We start from the raw sequence: 25,104 nt of genomic DNA, 5'->3' as shown, positions 1-25,104 counted from the left end.
AATTAAAATCTAGAATTGAAGAGAACTGAAAATTCTTGAAATTGCAATGGGTTCAACAAGAGAAATATTTTCACATATTACAGGTTTTTAATAAGATTTTATTTATTTATTTGCTAGAGAGTGCGAATGAGAGCAGAAGCAGAAGGAGCATCAGAGGGAGAGGGAGAAGCAGGCTCTCTGTTGAGCAGGGAGGCCTATCTGGGGCTCAATCCCAGGACTCTGGGATCTTGACCTGAGCTGAAGGCAGTTGCTTAACCGGCTGAGCCACCTAGATGCCCCCTGTGCATTTTAAAAACATTCTGAGAAGAGATCTGTAGATTACTTGGACTGCTAAAGAGGTCCATGGCACAAGGTTAAGAGCCACTTTTCTATAAACCAAGTTGCTTGCGGATCATCTTTGGTTGGGCTTCTCTAATCTGGAATCTGAGCCCTTTGTGGTTGTATTCAGAATCTTTTACTTGTGTGTGTTTTTCTGGTAAGACCCTAGCTTTTCGTTTATAACTGGAATGAGTGGGACAGATAATAGTAATGGTAATGGTGCTATAATAATAGGGGTATACCTGTATATTGTACTTACTGTGCGTGAGGCATTTTTGTATAGTAAGTACAAAACACAGTGTTTTTTCATGTGTTCATATATATACATCTACTCAGTCCTATCTGTGAGATAGATAGAATTATTATCTCCATTTTAGAGATAAACTACAGCATAGAATTTAAGAAACTTGTCCACAGCTAGTGAATATTGAAGTTGGAATTAGAACTCTGTTACCTAGATATACTGCAATAGGAAGCTACAGGCAAACGGGGAATCCTATTTTAAGGAATAGTGAGATGTAACTTTTTTAACTTCGTTTTGGAGACAGAGGGCTCTATTGATTTAAGTAGTTTATTGGGTTTTTTTCTCAGTGTTCTGAAGGGGACATATACAATATCTGGCTCTCTGTGAAGAGGGAAAAATGTTTGGATAATTCACAAAGTTGTCAGATATTTACCAACATAAATTCCCTTAAAACACATTCTGTAAGTTCAAAACAGCATTGTGCTTTCTACTAATAAATTACTTAAATAAGAGCTTACACTTTTTTAAATGATTTTTTGTGATTGCTAGCATTTTTGTTTGTTTTTCAGATCATTTTCCCCCCTCTAATATTTTTAGCAGTTTATGTCTGCGTTAGTTGTTTGGCCATGTTTTAATTGGGTTTCTGTCTCTAGAGTTTTTCCCTGAAAATGAATACCTGTAACTACTTATTTAGGTAAAAATGACTTTTATGCACTCTATAATAACTCTTAGATAACTTTTAAATTTTTAATTATTTAAAATACAGATAACATAAAATTTAATGATCTTAACCAATTTTAAGTGTATGGTTCAGGGTTATTAAGTACTTTTACATTGTTTTGCAGTGTCACCACTATTCACATCCAGAACTCTTCATCTTGCAAAACTGAAACTGTATGATACGCATTAAACAATAACTGCCCATTCCCTTCTTTCCCCAGGTCTTACATAATTTTTAAAGTAATTTATCTGACTTCTAAAGTGTTCTGCTTTTTTAGGTAATAACATTTTAAATTTTAGATGAAGCTTAGAATCTGAAATTTTTTTTTTTTATTTTTTTTTAAAGATTTTATTTATTTATTTGACAGAGAGAAATCACAAGTAGATGGAGAGGCAGGCAGAGAGAGAGAGAGGGAAGCAGGCTCCCTGCTGAGCAGAGAGCCCGATGCGGGACTCGATCCCAGGACCCTGAGATCATGACCCGAGCTGAAGGCAGCAGCTCAACCCACTGAGCCACCCAGGCGCCCTGAAATTTATTTTATATTGTAGTAATCATAACATTGTGCCTTTAACTCCAAATACAGTACTGGTTTTTCCCATTAATTTAAATAATTTATTTATAAAAAGTTATTAGATGTCACTGACTGACAATGATTGTTTTAAAAAAATGACTTAGAAGAAGAAAGTGCCTAAACAAATTGTGGAATGATTGCCAAGAGAAATTATAAATAAGTGAATAGTGGTTTCTGAGCAATTTGATTTTGGAATATTTATTGGAGGTAGATGCAGAATTTAAAAATGAATAAAAATATTTTCAGGTAGAAATACTTTCAGATACAATGGACTGAGAATGAAGGAGGAATTATCTTTTAAATGTGAAAAGTAGAATAAAATGCTTAGAAATGAACATAAAGATGTAAAAGTACCTTTTGGTGCTTCAAATTACAGTGAACTGGTTTACAGTTTTCCAGAAGCTAGGAATATTGATATTCAGTTATTTTGTATCAGTTTGGGTTTGTTATCAGGCAGCTCCGTATTATTTCCCAGCTAATGGAAATGATCCTTGACAACAGTAGTCATGAACACTTCAAATCTGTAATTTTGGTTTCCTACCTGGAAGCTTAAGAAGAGATTTTTGACCCTGTAGTTGAAATGGGGTCTGAGTCTATATTGCAGAGGAGTGGAAAGTAGAGAAAGTTGAGAAACTGTAATCCTATGAAGTCATTAAAAAGATTTTAAACCTCTCTGAAGATCCTTAAGTGAAAATGGAAAATGACTCTTCAGCTCTGATGGTGTTCATAGCATTTTATTCCTATATTCTATATTTTGCTTAAATTTTGTTTTCTTTAATGTTTAGTTCTTGAGGAAGGTTTCCAGTCTTGATAACATAATAAACTTTTGCATTATGCACTATAATTTTCTGCAAGGATTTTGGAATCCTGGGTTCAAATGTTAGTTGTATGACTTTAGAGAATTGACAACTTTTTGGAACATCAAGTTTGTATCTTTAATTTGGCAATAATAATTTCTTTTGACAAAGTTTGTGTTCATGATATTAATGCTGTTTATGATGTTTATGTATTAAGCATTTTAACATAATCTAGTGAAGAGCTTAGCTGACAACTATGATTTGATTATCATAGCAACTCTTTTGTGTTGTAAATTGTCCAGTATATAAATAGTAACTTTCCAAAATTATTACTTTATGCCTTATGATTTGTTGAACATTTTTGGAAAAATTATTAAAGCTACATCATAATGGCACTGGTAATTGCAAAAACTGCTGTGAGACAGCACTGATTTAAGAGATAAATACCTTTTAAAAAAAGAGAGAAGTATGCCTTTTCGAGTTCTAATCTGAGTTGTTACTAATTTACCTTGATTCTGAATAAGCCAAACTGGGTAATTAACCTTATTTAAAAATTTTTATAGCTGAAGAGTATACTTTTAATTGGGCAAATAAAACTTACAAAACAAGAATGAAGATTGCAGGGGCACCTGGGTGGCTCAGTGGGTTAAAGCCTCTGCCTTCGTCTCGGGTCCTGATCCCAGGGTCCTGGGATCGAGCCCCATGTGGGGTTCTCTGCTCAGCGGGGAGCCTGCTTTCTCCTCTCTCTCTGCCTGCCTCTCTGCCTACTTGTGATCTCTGTCTGTCAAAAAAATAAATAAAATATTTAAAAAAAAAAAAGGAATGAAGATTGCAGTGTGTTCAAATACAGACATTTGTATACAAGATTTAAAGGAATGCCAAATGACGAGATGCAAGTAGATGATTTATATTTCCTCTTTTGTAAAGAAAATTTTTTCTAATATGCAGGTATAGGTATATGTAAGAAAAAGAAACTTAAGTATCAGGTACTCATGTGTCTTCTCATCTGTTTCTTGTAATAGACCCAAACATTTGAGCCAAACTTTGGTTCAGAAAATATCTCTGTATTTATAAATGACTGACTCTAAACCAAAGACAGAAGAGTTCATTGGATCTTTCGTCCTTCCTTCGCTTCCTTCCTTCTCTTGTTTCCTTTCGTTCTCTTCTAGAGGAATACTTTAGATGAATATTAGTAGGGGTAGAGTATGAACTGTAGACTGAAAGCCAGACTCCAAGGATGAAAAGTTAAGTTTTGTTTGGTTTATATATTACTGAGGGAAGAGAAAAGCTCTTCTGTGTCAAAACAGAAATTTAGGAGTAATCCAGGGTTTGTGTTGTACATAGGTGGCCAGTCTTCATGGCACTAGATACTGCAAACTACAAAATAGGTTAGTGTGATCATTCCTCCCATTCTGTCCTAGATAGTTACAGTGTACACCTATTTTTTGGAATAGTTGTCCCATCCTGTTTCATGTTCAAAAATTTCCTGATTTGTATAATTATTTTTAATTCTTCAGAAGAGACTGTATGCTTATTGGCAGTACTTTTCCTCATATCACTACCAGTGCACATAAGTTGGTACTAAAATATTTGTTGTTGAATTAGCTATGAGAAATTAAATTTGTAGGATTTACAGAAGTTTGCAGTTAAGCAAGGTAAAAGATATGTGGGATTATTCTAGCCTTTTGAGTTAGGTGAAGGAAAAAAATGGGGGCAGTGATAGAGTAATAATTATAAGATACATTTATATACAGGGTTGCACAAAAGAGTGGTTAAAAACAAGTACAAGGCTACTGTTCAGGCTCAGCCTCTTTCTGTTTGTATGACCTCGAGCAAGTTGTTTCGCCTCTTTCTCAATTTTCTTATGTGTAAATTGAGGATAATACTAATAACTTGAGGATAATATTAATAGGTCACATAAGGTTGTTAAGATTGACAGTTAACGTAAAGTACTTCAAATAGTATCTGGTGCATAGTAAACACTACATGTGAGCTGCAGCTTTCATATACACTGGGGAAAGATAAGTCTCATCTTAGTTTTCTGGTCATTTTTATTTGAAAATAACAGTTTGGGGCGCCTGGGTGGCTCAGTGGGTTAAAGCCTCTGCCTTCGGCTCAGGTCATGATCCCAGGGTTCTGGTCAGCGGGGAGCCTGCTTCCTCCTCTCTCTCTCTGCCTGCCTCTCTGCCTACTTGTGATTTCTGTCTGTCAAATAAATGAATAAAATCTTTAAAAAAAAAAAAAAAGAAAGAAAGAAAGAAAAGAACGGTTTGCTGACTTGACTATACAGATTTCTGAAAAGGATTATTTTTTTATTTAATATTGATTGTATTTAATGTTGATCATATTTAATATTGGAATTTTAAAAAAATTTTTGATTTGTATGGTTAGCTGTTGGCTTTATTAGATAACAGTTTGGAGTAAAATGACTCAGTATGTTGAGGACTATTTAAATTACTTAAATGGTAAATACAAGTGGAGATCTTGGTCTTTCTTAATAAGGGGTTCATGAATCTCCTATAAAACTTTTTGGGGAGAACTCTGTAGTTCTGATTATATTTTCAGAGTAATCTTTGATGCCGCCCCCGCCAAAAAAAAGCTAAACCACTAGTCTATGGAAGCCTGTTTTGTTTTTGAACAGTTAACAGATGCCATCTGACTGAGGTATAGTGAAAATTTGGGGAGATAAGTCTTTCCTTCTGATAAGGATCGGTAGTAATAGCTTTATTGATGAATAAACTTCAGGTTTTCTTCCTTGGAGAGTAAGTGAATCCTGATTCTTGACTCCTTGAAGAGATTAGGGGAAATGACCTGGGGGGGGGGGGTCCAATTACCTTGCTACTGAAAAGTGTGAGCCATAGACCAGCAGCTAACTTAGTTACCCAAGGGTTTCTTAGTCTAAGCCCTGAACTGCTGAATCAGAATCTGCATTTTAGCAAGATCCCTAGATGATTCTTTTTTTTTTTTTTCTTCAAGATTTTATTTATTTATTTGACAGACAGAGATCACAAGTAGGCAGAGAGGCAGGCAGAGAAAGAGGAGGAAGCAGGCTCCCCGCTGAGCAGAGAGTCTGATGCGGGGTTGGATCCTAGGACCCTGGGATCATGATCTGAGCAAAAGGCAGAGGCCTTAACCCACTGAGCCACCCAGGTGCCCCTCCCTAGATGATTCTTAAGCACAGTAAAGCCTAAGAAACACTCATATAGCATTTGTTCATTCCTTGATTCATTTAACAAATGTTACTTGTTGGCCTCCTTTGTGCCAGTCACTGTTCAAGGTGCTAGGGAGCAGTAAACCATACATAAGGTCATTGCCGTTGTGGAGCTTGCTGACAAAATAATTCAGCTGAAGATAAGTGCTTGTGATAGAGGGTAATTTTATTGCTAAACTGCCATGAATATTATCTTTTTTATTTAATTAACTATGGCCCTAGGATAGAAAACTACTTTGGCCCTGAGATAGAAATCAGTGCAGAGCTGAATTGACTTCTGCTCTGAGGACCCTAGTTATCTGGTGGCATATCCATTTTTTTTCTGGATTATGAGTCACTCTGGACAGAACTGCGCCAGGGACCATTTGGCTTGGTGAGGAGATTTATAGTATTCCTTAAATGGCATGTAACTGGTTGTCTTTTATATTTTTTAAAATAACTAGTTGTCTTAAAACTTTTTTTCTAAGGTAACTGTAGTGTAGTGGTTAAAAACCACTGTAAAAATGTATCGGCAGACTGTTCCTTCTGCCTAGATTCAAATCCTGCCTCTGCCTTATTAGCTTTGCAACATTGGGCACATGACCTTGGGGTAAGTAACTTTTGGGGCTGGGGCTTAAGATTTTAGGTAATCTCTACACCCATTGTGGCTGGAACTCAACAATCCCAAGATCAGCACATATTCCACCAACCGTGCCAGCCAGGCTCCCCTAAAGTAACATTTTTCTTATCTGCAGAATGTGGATGATGGTCGTATTTAACTGAAGTTGTTATGAAGGTGAATTAAGTGTTCCATAAATGTTAGCCGTTACTCTTCTCTGTCAGAATGGTGAAAATTTCCCAGTTTAATTTTCATTTTTGTTGTCCATGAAATTCCCGTAAGCATGGTCTGTTAGAACCTTAAAGTTTTATCCTAGATGAAATGACAGGTGTTTTGTGTCTTTTTTTTTTTTTTTAATAATAATTACTTGTAATTTGGTGGTCCTCTCAATATTGGAGATGGAAAAATTAAACCTGGATGATTGATTTGCCATGAGACAAATAACTTTAATTGCCATGAGGCAAATAACTTTATTCAGTCTATACACTTTGTTTTTCAGCATTTGTAGGGTTAAGTGGCTTGGGATTTCTATTTCTGATCGTAAATAGGTAAGTAAAACAAGTGGTTGGATATGACTGAAGAGATAGTTCACCATATTCATGATGACTTTTTCCTGACTCTGTTTCTGTTACCTTAAAACTGCTGTTTTTAATGACCGGAGGGTATCATTTTGCCAAGAATATGATGTCTTTCTTTTTTCCTTTCATTTATATCACTCCCCACGTAGGAACTGGCATAAAATGGACCAATAATAAAGACTGCTTTTGGCTTATTTGGTGATGACATATATTGCTTAGGTAGAGGTGGTGATTGATCTCTCAGTTTTGTGGACTGACAATTTGGATATTTTTGTGGTGGTTTTGGCAGAGAGTTTCAGAGTGCACTTGGACAGTTTACATCTTTTAACAGATGTTTTATGTAACTGTAGCCTTATCTCTTGTGGAAGAGATAAGGATTTTGATGGAATTCATTATTAAATCCTAAACAGAATGAATCGAACATGGTAATTGAGAATTTAAATGAGAAAAATAAGCCTTTGTTGTAGTTAAACTGTCTTGTCAGATTCATTAATGTGTCATTTTTTTTTTTTTAAGATTTTATTTATTTATTTGACAGAGAGAAATCACAAGTAGACAGAGAGGCAGGCGGAGAGAGAGAGAGGGAAGCAGGCTCCCTGCTGAGCAGAGAGCCCGATGCGGGACTCGATCCCAGCACCCTGAGATCATGACCTGAGCCGAAGGCAGCGGCCCAACCCACTGAGCCACCCAGGCGCCCCTAATGTGTCATTTTAAAGACTATTTGTCGGGCGCGCCTGGGTGGCTCAGTGGGTTGGGCCGCTGCCTTCGGCTCAGGTCATGATCTTAGGGTCCTGGGATCGAGTCCCGCATCGGGCTCTCTGCTCAGCGGGGAGCCTGCTTCCTCCTCTCTTTCTCTCTGCCTGCCTCTCTGCCTACTTGTGATCTCTGTCTGTCAAATAAATAAATAAAATCTTTTAAAAAAAAATAATAAATAAACACTGTTTGTCAAAGAAAAACAATTTTTTTTGTTGGGCGTTTCGGTTTCCAGTTTTTCTTTATGTGGAGCAATTCAATATAGGACACTCTTGTATAAAGCTTTTAGGTTAAAGTTTACTGCAGTAGATCAAAGAGTGAACATTTGAAAAGTAACTCATATCAACATCAGTATTGACAGATTGCTTTCCAAAAGTGTTAGGACAGTTTTTACTGTTGTCCAGTTTACTGCATCTTTGTCGGCATCCAGCATTCTAATTTGTAAAAATTTACCATTTGGTTAAAATGAAATAATTTATTTTGCATTTCTTTAGTGACTAGTGTGATCGAACGTTTCTCCATGTTTATTAACTGCGAATTGACTTTTTGCTTGTTTGTGCTTAACCCTCTTTGAAGATGGTAGTCTTTTGTGTCACTTGCCTGGAATGATTTTCCCAGTTGATAGGTCTTTTAATTTGGATCTTAAATGTTTGTAAATGCAATTGATGTTAATTGTATGAAAATAAAAGTATAAAGATGCTACTGCTCTGAGATAACCAGTCATAACACTGATTTTTTATAGTCTCTCCAGTCTTTTCTGTGCTTGTGCATTATTTCACAAAATTCAAAATTTCTGTAATAAGGTAGCAACTTGCTTTTTCCCCCAGATTTCCTTGAATACTTTCAATGCTTTCTACAGTATTTTCCCCCATTTGTACAGATTTTATTTTGAAATATTACAGATTCACAAATTGCCAAAAACAAAACAAAGCAAAACAAAACTACACAGGGTGGTGTCATGTACTTTTTTGCCCAGTTTCTCACAGAAGTAACACCTTGCCATAACTGTAGTACGATATAAAAGACTAACAGATTGATGTTGGTACAATCCACATAACTTACTTAGATTTCACCAGTTTTATATACAGTCTTTTAAGGCTCTGGGATAGTCTTTATATGGCTGGACTTATAGTTGCTGAAAAATCCTCTGTGGTTGGTGTCTTAGTCCACTCAGGCTACTCAGACAGTATCATGGACCGGGTAGTTTATAAACTCAGAAATTTAATTCTGGGAAGTCCAGGATTATGGAGCCAGCAGATTTGGTAGTTGGTAGGGCTTTCTGGTTCATAGTGCCTTTTTGCCAATGTCTTCAATGGTGGAAAGGGCTAGGGACTGGGATCTCTTTTAGAGGAACACTAATCCATTCATGAGGGCTTCAGTCTTCGGACTTAATATTTCTGCAAAGCCCCACCTTCCAAATCCATCACATTGGCTTTAGGATTTCAACATTTGAATTTGGGGGGAGGGTGGTACACAAACATTTAAACCATAGCAGTTAGATGTTTCTAGTTTTTCACTTACAAAATCAGCGTGGTGAATATCCTTGTACTTACATAGTTTTGCATATCTTTCTTTTGAGTAGCTCTCGCAAGTACATTTCTAGATCAAAGAATATTTATTTTTTTACAGTATTTTTTAATTGAAGTGTTATTAACATACAGTGATCTGTTAGTTTCAGGTGTACGGTATAATTCAGCAATTCTAACATTACTTCGTGCTCATCACATTAAATGTACTCTTAGTCCCCTTCATTTCACCTGTCCTCCCACCTACCTTCCCTCCTGCAACTACTAGTTTGTTCTCTGTATTTAAGAATTTGTTTCTTTTGTCTGTTTTGTTTCTTAAATTTCACATATAAGTGAAATTTTATGGTATTCATCTTTGTTTGCTTGGCTTATTTCAGTTAGCATTATATTCCCTAGGTCTCTCCATGTTGTCACAGATAGTAAGGTTTTATACTTTTTTATGGCTGAGTAATACTCCATTGTGTATATGGCACATCTTCTTTAAGCATTAATTTATGGATGGACACTTGGGTTGCTTGCATATCTTGGCTATTGCAAGTAATGCTGCAGTAAACATAGGAGTACATCTTTCAGATTAGTGTTTTCTTTTTCTTTGGATAGATATTTAGTAGTGGAATTACTGGATCATATGGTGATTCCATTTTTCATTAATTATTTTTTAAAGATTTTATTTATTTATTTATTTGAGAGAGAGTATGCACAACACACAAGTTGGGGTAGGGGCAGAGGGAGACTCCCCCCTGAGCAGGGATCCCACCCTGAACCAAGGGCAGATACTTAACTCACTGAGCCACCTAGGCACTCCTGGTTAATTCTGTGTTTAAAAGAATGCGTCTTTTTAAGGCTATTGATAAACGTTGCTAACTCTTGGAAAAATTATATGAATTACGACAATGAACTGATAGTTTCTTTTTATACTTGTCAAAATGACGTTAAGTAGTTCAATAGGTAAAATGATGTTTTGTAGTTAACTATTCCTGCTTCTTCTTTGTACATTTTCCCTCTTTGGTAAGTATCTTAGTAATTTATAGCTCTGTTGTTGATAAGGTTGGTGTTGTAACCTTTCAGACCTTTTCTGTTTTTACATACTTATGTATCTATCTATACAGTGATTTTATGTTTGTTAACATAAATGATGAAACAAAGTGCTTGTTTTGCAACTTGATTTTTTCCCCACTGTTAGTATATATAGACCTATCTTTTTTTTTCCTTAACTTTTATAGTATTCCTGTTACAAAGTATACTACATTTTATTTAACTGTTTAGATAGAAGTTTATATTTGTTTGTAGCCTTTCACTTATGGAATCAGTGCTGCAATATACATCCTTATATATGTGTGTTCTTGTGTACATTAATGGCTTTTAGAGTGTATACTTTTAACTAGTTTTGTGGAAATATATTCCCAGGAGTCCTGCTTGTCTATATGCCATAGACTTTACACTTTGATTATTCTTGGTACCTTTAGGAAGGGACACAGATTTATGGATAGTATGCTGCTGAAAGGCATCTAATTAATTACCTTGATTTATTATTAGATACTTAATGAAATAATGCATCCCCTTGTCTTAGTCAAAGGGTGAACACCCATTAGCAATACTTGAGTACTGTGTGCCAAAGTCCTGTATCTTGACTTCAGACAGCACAGGAAGGCATCAAGCTATCTCTAATTTTTTATCTTGTTACTTCAGTGGTAGAGGCAGTGGTGATTTGAGGGCTCTTGTCTGACTTCTGGGTTACCCAACAAGTTTGCAGAAATGGGCTCTGGTCCTTTAGTTACTGAGTTTATTTATTTTTTTTTCCTATCCTCACATGCTTAGGGTATGGACTTTGCATGGGCAAACCATTGGTGCCTTCTGAGGTGGGAAGCTCAGGCATTCCAGGAGGTGGGTAGAAAGCACATAACAGCCATTGTGCCAACACAGCCTTGCCAGGCACTTAGATTTCAGTAAAAGAAGGACAAGCTTTCTTTCTTAATATCAAAAATTAATTGCAGTGTGGTGGCATAACACTTGATCTTACGAGAAATTTCTTGGCACTGTCTGAGCAACAGTCCCATCACTCCTGACTCTGGCCCATGATTGCAGTCTCTTTTTGCCCCTGAAGTGAGGTGGGCTCTTTCCGTCACCATCTATACTGAAATGCATTTGGTTTTTATATTCTCTACTCTGTTTGAAATCTAACCTGATTGCTTTGGAGCAAATTTCTTTGAATTGTATTAAACACATAGGGACATCACTCTTTATATCTTTAGCTAGATGGAGATTATAATAATTTGACTGAATTGGGAAGCTTAATAGAGGTTGAGCTTTGAGTAATTATGTGTGATCTCCAAAGGGGTAACTGATCTCTGATAGAAAATATAGTAACACCTAAAATCATTTGTAAGACAGTCTGTATTTTTGTTTCCTTTGATTTTGTCAATTTCTGCTCTTAACCTAGGAATGATGAGTTTGAATATTTTTAAACACTTCTGATTATAAAGAGGTCATAATGAAACATTGAAAGTTCATGGTCACAAATTCTGTTCTCATCATTTAATCTAAATATAGAGAGCAAACTGGTAATTTACCAAAGGTAGGGGTTGGGGAGGTTGGGTGAAATAGGTAGGTGATGGGGATACTTAGCATGATGAGCAATGAAAATATATAGAATTATTGAATTACTATATTGTATACCTGAATCTAATACAACATTGTATGTTAACTATATTGGAATGAAAATAATAAATTCAGGGTCCTGGGTGGCTCAGTTGATTAAGCATCTGGCTCTTGGTTTTAGCTCATGTCATGATCTCAGGGTCATGAGTTTGAGCCCTGTGTTGGGCTTGCACTCAGCATGGATTGTTCTCAAGATTCTCCACCTGCCTCCACGCATGCGTACTTCACTTGCACATGAGTTCTCTCTCTTTTCCCAAATAAATAAAATCTTTAAAAAATAATAAAATTAAAAACTAAAACAATTTTTAAAAGTAGTGCATCCCATCAGTAAAAGCAAATTTTCATCGTAATCCCACAATATTTGGGTAATTATTTGTAAATTAAGTGTATATGGCATAATTGTGTATCTTCAGTATTAATCTTAATCTCTTATAGTGAATATTTGTCATATTTGATTCCCCCAATTTTTGAGTAGTTTTCTATATTTGCAGAAATACCCATATTGTGAGTCAGGCCTCTCCTGTATATGTACTAGCCAATGCTTTTGTTTCTAGATGGATGCATCTTAAATAACATTAAGAGACACTAGTCAGGGGTGCCTGGGTGGCTCAGTTGGGTTAAAGCCTCTGCCTTCGGCTCAGGTCATGATCTCAGGGTCCTGGGGTCAAGTCCTGCATCAGGCTCTTTGTTCAGCAGGGAGCCTCCTTCCTCCTCTCTCTCTGCCTGCCTCTCTGCCTACTTGTGATCTCTGTCTGTCAAATAAATAAATAAAATCTTAAAAAAAAAAAAAAGAGCCATTAGTCAGACACACCTGCAGATCACTTTTGCTTGAAATTATACAATGTAAGGAAATGAGGGTTGTATTCTTTTTTTTAATTATTATTATTTTTTAAGATTTTATTTATTTATTTATTTATTTGTCAGAGAGAGAGAGAGAGTGCGCACATGCTTGCGAATGCACAAGCGGGCAGAGCAGTGGGCAGAGGCAGAGAGAGAAGCGAGGATCAAGGAGCCTCAATGCAGGACTCTATCCCAGGACGCTGGGATCATGACCCGAGCCAAAGGCAGCAGCTTGACCAACTGAGCCACCCAGGCGTCTCTGAGGGTTGTATTCTTAACTTTCAATTTTGCAGGAGGGAGTGACAGAGGTGGTCAGCTTTAAGTGGAGGTTTCAAGGTTAAGTTCGTAATGAAGTGATTTTGGTCCTGGCAGTGGTAATGGATTTGAATTTTGCAATACAGCTCTTGATGGTGGCAGGGATAATGATTTGCTCGTAAATCACTTCAGCATTATTCTGGGTGATGTTATCTTTGCACCCATTTTCAGCCCTTTCATTGACATAGTGACATAGCAGTGATACTATCCTTTAATAAATTACTTTTCTGTTAATTTACCTTGAGTAAATAGTCAAGGTAAATAGTCAGTAAATACTGACTGATAAAAATCCTTGGTAAGATATTTTTTATACAGCAGGCATTGTTCACATGATCTATAGAGTGGCAAATGTAAAGATGAGTTGCTTTCTAAAATTGCAACTTCACAAATTTTTTAAATAATGCTTTAGTGCCTGGGATGGGAGGGTGGCTGCTTGGTGCTATAAGAAAACGAGTTGGTTTCCTCCCTGAGCTAATTAATTATGTTATGATGTGGTATTGTGAACTTATATCTCTAAACTAAGATGTTGCTGTGATTATTCAAATGGCAATACTTGCGGAGATGCTTTTGCTCCCCTGCATGATTTGACGTTTTGTTATTGGTTTTGATATTTTTATAAAAGCCTTTAGCAGCTCTGAAACCAAAAGCCAAGAAGCACTTCAACATTAGACTTTCATTTTAAACTCAGTCCACATTAAAAAAAAGAGAGATTTTATCAGCTCTCATCTTGTAGCACCTCTGAAAAGTAAAGTGCTAAAAATTCTTTTTTTTGTACACATACCTCTGCTATTTCATTCAAGTAGACAGTTGAAGATCTGCTCTCTGACTGGTTTGTGTTAATAGCTGAAATAGACTGGGAAGACCTAGTTTCTGCCTTCCTTGAGCCCATTGCCCAGCTTTAGAACTCCTATTTAGATAAACTGTTACAGTGTTTAATAAAATAGAGGTATGTACAAATAATAAGAAGGAGAGAGGAAGTAATGACCAAAATAAAGTTAGGTGCCCAACGTGCATAAAAACTATAGGGAATTTTGGTAGACTAGGCATTATGTCTTTAAAAATGAAGAAACTGGTGCCAGTAATTGCATAATTACTGGGTGGCAGAATAAAGTTAGTTTTTGTTGCTGTTTGTTGTTATACTTGTCCTTCAGTTGTTGGAATTACTCTAAATTTAGCTTCATTGAGACTATATTGATACTTCTTTTTTTAAGAAGTATTATGAATTATATGTTTTGGAAAACAATTGAAAATGTTGGTTAAAAATTTTTTTTAAGTTTTTTTTTAAGCAGAGCATTAAGCTGTCAAGAAAGCAAATGAAATCTTCAGACTAAATTTAAAAAAAAAACACTCATCTAAGAGATAAACAGATCATAAATGCAGAGATTAAATGGATTTGTTGGTTCTTATGAAAACCAGAGCTTTGGTTTTAATTGGCAGTGCTTAGAGAGAGGACACAAGGTAAACTAGTTGGAAAACAAACTTTCCCAGAGAAAAGGGAATTTGTCAGTTTTAGCTTTAAGTGGATTGGTGAGGCATCAGTCTTTCCTAATAATTCTAACCACAGATGTTCCTTTTGCCAAAGTAGAGTGAAAATTCACAATATATGTTGTTACCAAAATAACCATGTCGAAAATTAAAGGAATACTAGATTGGTAGTTTTAGTATGCAGTCATCTAGCAGACGGAAAACAAATCCTCCAAATATCTCCATATCTCCAGAGCATATTTTAAACGTAGTCTTCAGAATTCCCACAAATAAAGTTCCAAGGAAATGGGCTTACAGTATAAAATCGGACAGCAGTAAGTCATCATGAGCATGATTTAGCAGAAACAACAGATCACAAAAGCAAACCCTCAAACATAACAGATACTGTAATTATCAAATACAGACTATAAAATTAGAATATTTAATATGCTTAGGGGTACTTGGGTGGCTCAGTTGTTAAGTGTCTGCCTTTGGCTCAGGCTTTCTAGCAACCTTACTCTCCCCCTCTGCTGACCACTCTGCCTACTTGTGCTCTCACTTTGTCTCTCTCTCAAATAAATAAAATCTTAAAAAAAAAAAATGCTTAAAGGAAAGAAGATACTGAAAAGATGATCAAGAAACAAAACAGGGGTGCCTGGGTGGCTCAGTAGGTTAAAAGTATCTAACTCTTGATTTCAGCTCAGGTCATGATCTCAGGGTGTGAGATCCAGCCCCACATCAGACCCTTTGCTGGGTGTGGAGCCTGCTTAAGATTGTCTCTCTCCCTCTCAAAAAAAAAAAAAGAAGAAGAAGAAAAAGAAAGGAAAGGGCAGCGCCTGGGTGGCTCAGTGGGTTAAGCCTCTGCTTCAGCACAGGTCATGGTCTCAGGTTCCTGGGATCGAGCCCCACATGGGGCTCTCTGCTCAGCAGGGAGCCTGCTTCCCCCCCCCTCTCTCTGCCTCTCTGCCTACTTGTGATCTCTGTCAAACAAATAAATAAAATCTTTAAAAAAAAAAAAAAAAAGGAAAGTATTGGTCAGATAGATTTGATAATAGAACCAAACAGAATTTTAAGAAATGAAAATTATTTAAAAAGAACTTAGAAATTTAGTGGACAGGTTAAATTCATCTTAGAAACAGATGAAGAGAGAATTGATGAACTAGAAGAAAGAACTTAAGAAATTACTCAGAGTATAATTTCTTAGACAAAGAAATGGAAAACAGGAGATTGATACAAAGAGAGGTGGAACATACCATGAGAAGGTATGAATATTTTATTGGCATTCCAGGAGGAAACAATAGAGCAGTTAGTTGATGGAGAGGCAGAGTTTGAAGAGCTAACGGCTGAGAATTTTACAGAATTGATGCGTTGGATTTCAGAGCTCAGTGAATCCCAAATAGATTATAAATAAAGAAGAATTTCACAGTTAAACTGGTGATTGTGAAACTGTAAATCACCATTGACAAAATTTAAGGAAAAAGATTAAGAGTGACAGCTAGAATGATGGCAAATTTCTGGTCACCAACTTCTGTACAAAACAAGACAGTGGGAATATCTTTTTTTTTAATACAATTTTTTTTTCTTTTTTAAGATTTTATTTGAGAAGAGAGAAAGCATGAGAAGGGGAAGGTCAGAGGGAGAAGCAGACTCCCTGCTGAGCAGGGACCCTAATAAGGGACTCATCCCAAGACTGGATTACGACCTGAGGTGAAGACAGTCACTCAACCAGCTGAGCCACCCAGTCACCCAGTGGGGATATCTCTAATATGCTGAAAGGGAATGTGTGCCTTGTAAGAATTCTTTATACCAAGAGAAAAAAAGAGAATCTTTGAATTTTTTACACAGCAGAGACAGAAAGTAAAAAATAAAGGCATTTTCAGAGAAGGCACAACTTAAGAGTTGACTGAAAAAATAATGAATAGGGCGCCTGGGTGGCTCAGTGGGTTAAGCCGCTACCTTCGGCTCAGGTCATGATCTCAGGGTCCTGGGATCGAGTCCCGCATGGGGCTCTCTGCTCGGCAGGGAGCGTGCTTCCTCCTCTCTCTCTCTCTCTCTGCCTGCCTCTCTGCCTGCCTCTCTGCCTACTTGTGACCTCTGTCAAATAAATAAATAAAATCCTTAAAAAAATAATGAATAATGTCCTTGCAGAAGAAGGAATGTGATTCCAGAAGAAAGTTATGAGATGTGAGAATGAATTATGTTCAGAGGAAATCAACAACAGCACCTGGGTGGCTCAGTCGGTTAAGTCCGGCTAGGGTCATGATCCCAGGGTTTTGGGTTCGAGCCCTGCATTGGCGTCTCTGCCCAGCAGGGAGCTTGCTTCCCCCTCTCTGCCCACCTCTCTGCCTACTTGTGATCTCTCTCTGTCAAATAAATAAATAAAATCTTAAGAAAAGATACATTTATTTAAATTTAATAGATATTGACTGGTATAAAACTAAAATAATATATGTTAATATATACAGGCACAAAATACATAAAGTAATCTTTGATGTTAATGTACTAAACAGTGTACATTATGCTCTAATTTGAAAAAAGTTTTTTAAATTTTTATATTTTTTATGACTCGGGATTTAAGGTAATATTTCAATGGAATGCTTTATTAGAGAAAAATATCTCTGATCTGAGTATTGTAGCAGATCATGTTCCCTTCTAGCCCATATCCATGCTTACATACTTCTTTGCAATTGTAATAATCTGTGAGCTGTAATCATTGGTGATTAATGCTAACTTCATACTTAATCTTTGTTTGTCTTTAGTTGGATATATTATTTCTCACATAGGATAATCTGGAAAAGGGAGATAGTAATATAAGTACTAATTCCTAGCCCATAGAATTGCTTAACATTCTTACATTTGTTGTGGTGATGGTTATGGTTTTTTTCACTTCGTTTTGTGAAAGCATTTTCCATTTTTATGTTTTCATATTTCAGCAACCCTACCAACGCACATAGTTGCACATTGTAATTTCTCTGGAAACTGGAATATATCTTAACAATATTTGATGTCATAGGTTAATTAACAGCAATTTTTTCTTTAATATAGTAGTACCCCTTTAGATTTTATGAAATATGGTAATGTATCTTTATCATTTTGAATAGCCGTGTAATACTTAGTGAGTATGTGTCATTGTTTCCTTTATTTCTTGTCTGTTTGACTGGGTTACTTCCATTTTTGGCTCTTATAAATCGAATATGTGAGAATATGAGGTGTACCATGTTACACAGTCTCTGTTAAAGAATGAGTGTGCCGGCCGCCTAAGTGGTTCAGGTTATGATCCTGGGGTCCTGGGAGCCCTGCATTGGATTCCTTCTGCTTCTCCCTCTCCCTCTGCTGTTCCCTCTGCTTGTGCTCTCTTACTCTCTCTGTCAAATAAATTTAAAAAACTGTTTTTTTAGAAATGAAACACTAATGTCAGAGCTGTTTTTTGTTTTTTTTTTTTAAGATTTTATTTATCTGACAGAGAGATCACAAGTAGGCAGAGAGGTGTGCAGAGCGGGGTGCAGGGGAGGCAGGCTCCCCACTGAGCAGAGAGCCCGATGTGGGGCTTGATCCCAGTATCCTGAGATCATGACCTGAGCCAAAGGCAGAGGCTTTAACCCTCTTAGCCACCTAGGCACCCCCAGAGCTGGGTTTTTAATTCAGGTATGATTCTAGATTACAGGGGAATTTCATGGGACATAATTAATTGCAGAAGTACAATCAGGCCTCCCAGAAGCTGTCTTCTTAACAACTCTGTCTGGGAGCTCTGCAGTTCTGCCGACCCAGAGGCCTGCTTTGGTTGCCATGTTTAGTGTTGGTGATACCATAAAGGCTTTTTTTTTTTTTTTTTTAAATCACCCCATGAGCCAGAGCCAGTGGTAAGAACTCCCTCTAGGTAGACAAAATTTCTGACAAACTTAAATGATAAATTCACTTACTTTTCATGAAAGCTGAATTTGCCCTTTGAATTTACCTTCTGGTGCCTGTCATCCAGGGGAGAGGCCTAAGGCTGAGAAGACTGTTAAAAGTGATTTTCTGAACAGGGTATAAGCTTTCTGAAAGGTCATTAATGCACTTGAGAAGGATCAAGTCCTTTTGTTTGGTTGAATGAGGTAAAAGAAGTAGATTTAAATGATGTATGTAGAAGATTACTTTAAATGTCAGTTATTTTGTGAACATTAAGAATATTCACTTTCGGGGCGCCTGGGTGGCTCAGTGGGTTAAAGCCTCTGCTTTCGGCTCAGGTCATGATCCCAGGGTCCTGGGATCGAGCCCCACATCGGGCTCTCTGCTCAGCAGGGAGCCTGCTTCCACTTCTCTCTCTGCCTGCCTCTCTGCCTACTTGTGATCTCTGTCTGTCAAATAAATAAATAAAATATTTAAAAAAAAAAAAAAAAAAAAGAATATTCACTTTCGGGCGCCTGGGTGGCTCAGTGGGTTAAGCCTCTGCCTTCGGCTCAGGTCATGATCTCAAGGGTCCTGGGATCAAGTCCCGCATCGGGCTCTCGGCTCAGCAGGGAGTCTGCTTCCTCCTCTCTCTGCCTGCTTCTCTGCCTACTTGTGATGTCTCTCTGTCAAATAAATAAATAATCTTAAAAAAAAAAAAAAGAATATACACTTTCAGGACAAATGGAAAAATACAATCTAATAAAAGGCAGATTGCTGTTTGCCGGGGCGTGGGGGGATGTTAAGATTTTATTTTTAAGGGGTGCCTGGTTGGTTCAGTGGGTTAAGCCTCTGCCTTCATCTCAGATCATGATTCCAGGGTCCTGGGATCAAGCCCTGCATCGGGTTCTCTGCTCCAGGGAGGCTGCTTCCTCCTCTCTGCCTGCTTCTCTGCCTACTTTGATCTCTGTCAAATAAATAAATAAAATCTTTAAAAAAAAAAAAGATTTTATTTTTAAGTAATCTATACACCCACCTTGAGGCTCGAACTCATGACTCCAAGATCAAGAGCTGTGTGCTCAATCTACCAGCTGAGTCTGTCAGACACCCCAGATTGCTGTTTTTGATTTGGGAAAAATTTCCAGTGATAGAATCATTCAGACTCAAAGATCTCTGTCACAGGATAAATGGCAATAAAAATTACATTCTCTGGAAAATCATTCTAGATAACTCAGTTTGCTATAAATACACACATGCACCAAAAAAATGCCAAAGATCACTGAATAGTTTGAATACATTTTATGACATTTGCAAGTATATTGGGGTAAAGCAGCATTTCTATGTTAATTGTTTATAGATAATATGCTTTTTATTGTATAGGTAGCTAAATTTTATACATGAACATTTCAGTCTATCTCCTTAAAAAAAGTTATTTTCAGGGTGCCTGGGTGGCTCTCCCTTTGGCTCAGGTCATGATCCCAGGGTCCTGGGATCAAGCCTCACGTCGGGCTTCCTGCTCAGTGGGAAGCCGGCTTCTTCCTCTCCCTCTGTTTGTGTTCCCTCTCACTGTCTCTCTCTAAAAAAAAAACAAAAAACAAAAAAAAAACCTTAAGAAAAAGATTTATTTTCAACATGAGCCCAAAACTTTATAATTTTATTTAATATTTGTTATTAAATTACTTAATATTATTGGGGTTTCTTCACGTTCAAGTAAAATCAAAGTCTATTATCTAAATTTGTAATTTTAATGCATTTACTTTTAAAGTTTACAAATAGATCATTTGATTATTTAGCAGGTAACATCTAAAGGAACTGGTTTAAATCCTAATGCCAAAGTATGGCAAGAAATTCCTCCTGGAAATAGTGATGCCACTCAAGTAACTCATGGAACTGAAAGCTCTTGGCATGAAACAGCAGCCACATCAGGGTCTCATCCTGAGGGTATGTCCTTAATGTTTCATCAGTACAAATCATGTTTTGGTTAAATAATGACCAAATCGGTTTATAGAACTTGGGGGTATCTCTTTTGATTATTTGATTAAATATATTTATAAATGTTTAACGTGTAGTTTGTACACAGTTTTTACTTTTAGTATGAATGAATTGTCACTATTTCACATAGTAGCTTTATCTTTGGGTCTAGCATTTAACTCACTTATGATATGGTAGTTATAAATTAGTTTTGATATATTATCATTGGCAATGCTGTTTACTCACTGTTTGACTTTGCGTAAATGACCTAACATCTCTGCTTGTTTCTTTCATCTGTAAAACATGAATAATAATTACTTTTAGCATAGGATTTTCTTGTACAAGAAGCTGCACATAGATAGTACATAGATAGTGCTATATGAGTTTAAACTGTTAATAATCATTTTAGCTTGTCCATAATGGTGAACTTAATCTTCCTCAGGAAGAGAACTCTTACTACAGCCATGTGGACATTATCTCAATTGGGAGAAATCCTTAAAATCTTACTATAGAAGACTTAGTGCCCAGAGTTCCTAAAGATATGATTTAAAGAATTCCTATTTACTTTCAGTATATTTTCTTTAATACAGGTAATACAGAGCTTTCTGATGATATGTGTAAGGAATATGAAGTAATGTATTCATCTTGTGAAACCACCAGAAATACTATAAGCATTGAAGAATCCACTGATGGAATGATTTTAGGGCCAGAAGATCTGAGTTACCAAATATATGACATTTCTGGTAAACTTTATGCTTTTATTGGTAAAAAGAGCATATAGTACACTAGTGTTTTTCCCTTTACATTCTATCATTGTTCTAATAAAACTTTGGCATTGATCAATCCATTTTCTTATTTGAAAAGAACTTTATGTTAATGAAATGCTTCGTTATTTTTATAAATACTGTTTTCAGATGACAAACATGAAACGTGACTTTAAAAGAATGTTTAAAGGTCCTATTAAAAGTATGAAATTAAAGATAAAAGGAAAAAATAGTCAATATAGTTAAAAGAGAACTAAATTATAATTTTTCAGAGAGCCCAAGTTTCTTAGTCTGTTAGTTGGGATCAGTGCAAGTTCTGTGAATTTCCCATTACTTTTCTTATTGTGGAGTGCATTTACAAATGTGAAGTTGCAGGGATTAATTTTGAGAAAATGGCTGTATTAAAAATATGGTTCTACTTCAGTCCAACCTGTGAAATATATTTTTTTTTCACAATTATTTAAGTAGCATGGGTTAGTAGTTGGCTTGGATTAAAAATGGATGAGATTTAAAAGAAACTAAAAATGGACCAAAGACCCCAACTACCTAACTTAATTTTTCTGATTTAAGGGATCTCTTTGGAAAACAAATGTAATAGGGGGTGCTCTATTCTATTGCTGCTTAGTTCTGTGAGTTCAGTCACATACATAAACCTCTATCCTCAGTTTCCTTATTTATTATAAATACTTAGACTAGATTTCTAAGTTTTGTCTGCTTGTGAGTTGATTTCTGAAGTGGCATGGGTGGTATTTCTATATACTAATTTAAGGTAGTAGTTCATCTCTCTACTTGTGGTCTTAATATACCTAACCACTGGGTACTTTAAACATAGAGTTGGTTTTAGTATTTGGTTTTAGTAATGTAGCAACCAGTTGTTATTTTAATAAGTTTCCTGTAATGACATTGAAAAGTTAAATGAAGTTATTGCTCATTTTTAGGTAGCACATTTGGGTGGTTGGATTTTTTATTAGAAGGATTGCATATACATAGAATGCTTCTTATATTTATTTTTACTGTAGTTAATCTAATATCTGCTGTCACTTTGAATCTTGAGTACTAAGACAGGGTATAGGTAAAATCATGCACAAAATACTTATCTTTATATATATTCTGTTGCCTGAATTAAAAGGAAATTAGCCTACTTAATCACTAATGCTTTTTTTAAGAAGAGGACAGATTACATGCTTTGAGTCTGTAATGTTTTGTGTAAGCTTCTAATTAAAGAGTGATGGTTTTCTAGGCTTGAGTTCTGAAAAAAAAATCTCGTGTTCTGGGTTTAAATATTGAAGGCATAGAGGGCATTAGAGTTGTTTTAATCCTTTGAATGTTTGAGTGTTTTAAATATTCCTGGGAAGATAGAGTGCCCTATAATCAAGGAATGAAAAGAGTATTAAGAAATAAAAGTTAAAGTATGACTAACATCAGATTTAGTACCAAGAATATAGATATAGATACATATATCCCAATTTATTTAGCTAGTTCCTTCTTATTTAGATTACTATTACTTTTGTTCTTTGAGCTTTCATTAAAGGAATAAGTAGTTACAACATTTTAAAAGTTTTTAGGGTAGTGTTTTACAGTAAGGTAGACAAGTACCTTTAGTATTAATTGTGCTTTGTTCATTACTTGATAAAATAATTTTAAACTGATCTGAAATCTATCTAAAGAAAGAATAGATAGGTTAAAATTAGTTAGACTTTGTTAGAATTCAGCTGAACTTTAAAAATAATAGTTTTGTAAATTTTAATTTGTGTGTACTTCATGACATATTCTGAGCACAACTATATGTAATGTTTATTGCCTATTATGGTAATTTATTGTTAACGCTTTTCCTCTGTTTTCTATCTTCAGGAGAAAGTAATTCAGCAATTTCTACAGAAGACCTAAAAGAATGTCTGAAGAAACAATTGGAATTCTGTTTCTCCCGGTATGTTAATCATATTTTTTTATTGAGATTTCTCATTTTTTGAATTGTTTGGTTAGTAGATATAAAATACCTGTGAAATAGAATGGAATAATGGTGGTTTTAATTTCCTTCAGTAAAATACTTTCCTTATTTTTTGGTATATTCTTTATTATATTTCCTAACTAAATTTAAAGATGTAGTCTCTAATTGGATATGCAAAGGATCTAGTCTTAGTAGAAAGGTAATGAAATACTGGATTGGATTACTTTTGTTTTGGCTATTGGATACTTTTCCTATAAACATATTCAGGTTTAGGGTTCTCAAAACATTGGTTATCTTTTTCCTTTTTTATTTTTTAAGATTTTATTTATTTATTTGTGCGAGTTAGAGAACATGCACAAGCAGGGGGAGCAGCAGGCAGAGGAAGGAGCCAGGCTCTGTGCAGAGCAGGGAGCCTGATGTGGGACTTGATCCCAGGACCCTGGGATCATGACCTGAGCCAAAGGCAGCCGGTGCTTAACTGACTGAGCCACCCAGGAGTCCCCCCCCCTCCTTTTTTTTTTTTTTTTTAAGATTTTATTTATTTTCGAGAGAGAGTATGTGCATGGGGCAAGGGGAAGGGCAGAGAGGAAGGAAGTTTGAAGCCAACTCTGTGCTGAGTACAAGCCTAAAATTGGCCTCAGTCTCATGACGCTGAAATTATGACTTGAGCCAAAACCAGGAGTCAGACACTTAACCAGCTGAGCCACCTAGGCACCCCTTGAGATGTCTTTCTTACTGATAACAATTATGTAGGCATATTTATAGTCTAGATGTCATAAAACTTCAGTATTGTAAAACTGCCCCTTCCAAAATAAACAGAAGTTTTGTGCTCACTTCGGCAGCACATATACTAAAATTGGAACCCAAATAAACAAGTTTGGATATGTATGCAAAGGTAATGCCTTCAGTTTTTCTTATATGTGGTGAGAGGTAGGACTGGTAAACCAAAAATTTTTCAAGCTAGAAACCTGGATTTTATCAGACTTTTCTTTATGTCTTTTTTTTTTTTTTTTAATTTATTTACTTTTTATGTAAACTCTATGCCCACCATAGGGCTTGAACTCATGACCCTGCAGTCACGAATACCATGTTCTACCTACTGAGCCAGCCAGGTGTCCTTAGACTTCTTAATTTCTTTACACATAATATACTCTTGACTCAGTTTTAATTGATACTTTGTTCTAAATAGCTCCTCCTTCTTCCCCTCCTTTTTTGCCTTCGTAGTCTTTGTAGTCTAGTACAGAATAAAAGGATGAAAGTGGAAGTTTCTGTTGTTAGTCATTTGTTCCTGCAATATAATTCATTTTCTGTAATATACTTGTCATAATTATTTAAAAATCTTTGCCTACTGCTAGATCATTTGTATGTCTGCTTATATTTGAGTTTTTTCTCTTGGTTCTCTGTCATAATTTCCTGCCTTTTTGCATGTCTTACAGATTTTGATTATATTCTAGACATTACATATAAAAGCAGTTAAGAGCTGCAAATGACAAGATTTTTCTCTCTAGACAAGATTTGAGCTTTCTTATAGGCAGAAGCAGATTGATTGTTTCAGTCCAGTCAGGAATTGAGCTGGGTTAGGGCTAAGCAGCCACTTTAATTAGACTCAGTCTGCTTCTGATTTATCTCTGTTCCTTAGGCATGATGTCTTTAGTTTTTTGATTTAGGAGTTGTCTGTTTTCTGTTTCCTCAATCCTGAAACACCAAGGGAGATTTAGTCCTGTTCTTGAGGGGTTTGAGACTAGCTCTTTAGTTTCTTCCCCTGTAACCCTCAAATTCTGGCAGATCTCTTGGGAGATGGAGGGGGAGACCTCTCTTGTGTTTGACACAAGTTTCTTCCTTTCACTGGAACTTCTACAAAACCACAGAGATGTTACTCTGCCTTTTCAGCCTGGTTCCCAGTCTCCCACCTTCCTTCTTAAAGCTCAGGAAATGTTATGTGGGGGTAAATCTCCTGTAC

At 36.1% G+C, this 25,104-nt stretch overlaps 1 protein-coding gene across 9 annotated transcripts in view; it reads left to right on the top strand.

The window, feature by feature from the left end:
* The window catches only part of LARP4 (La ribonucleoprotein 4), a 210,619-nt gene that overhangs the window by 132,739 nt on the left and 52,776 nt on the right, over window positions 1–25,104 (top strand). For 8 of the 9 annotated variants that reach the window (XM_045073027.1, XM_013050596.2, XM_004781723.3 and 5 more), the window contains 3 exons: window positions 20,255–20,402; window positions 21,023–21,175; window positions 23,048–23,123. In XM_045073027.1, coding sequence (XP_044928962.1) covers window positions 20,255–20,402; window positions 21,023–21,175; window positions 23,048–23,123 — 377 coding nt within the window. The remainder of the gene's footprint in view (window positions 1–20,254; window positions 20,403–21,022; window positions 21,176–23,047; window positions 23,124–25,104) is intronic. The other variant, XM_004781719.3, reaches the window with a different exon arrangement.

This window comes from Mustela putorius, unplaced genomic scaffold (genome assembly GCF_011764305.1).
Source record: "Mustela putorius furo isolate JIRA1106 unplaced genomic scaffold, ASM1176430v1.1 tig00537227_pilon_pilon_pilon, whole genome shotgun sequence".
Lineage (NCBI taxonomy): Eukaryota > Metazoa > Chordata > Mammalia > Carnivora > Mustelidae > Mustela > Mustela putorius.
Note: the sequence above shows the minus strand (reverse complement) of the source record. Positions and strands in the feature narration are given on the sequence as shown.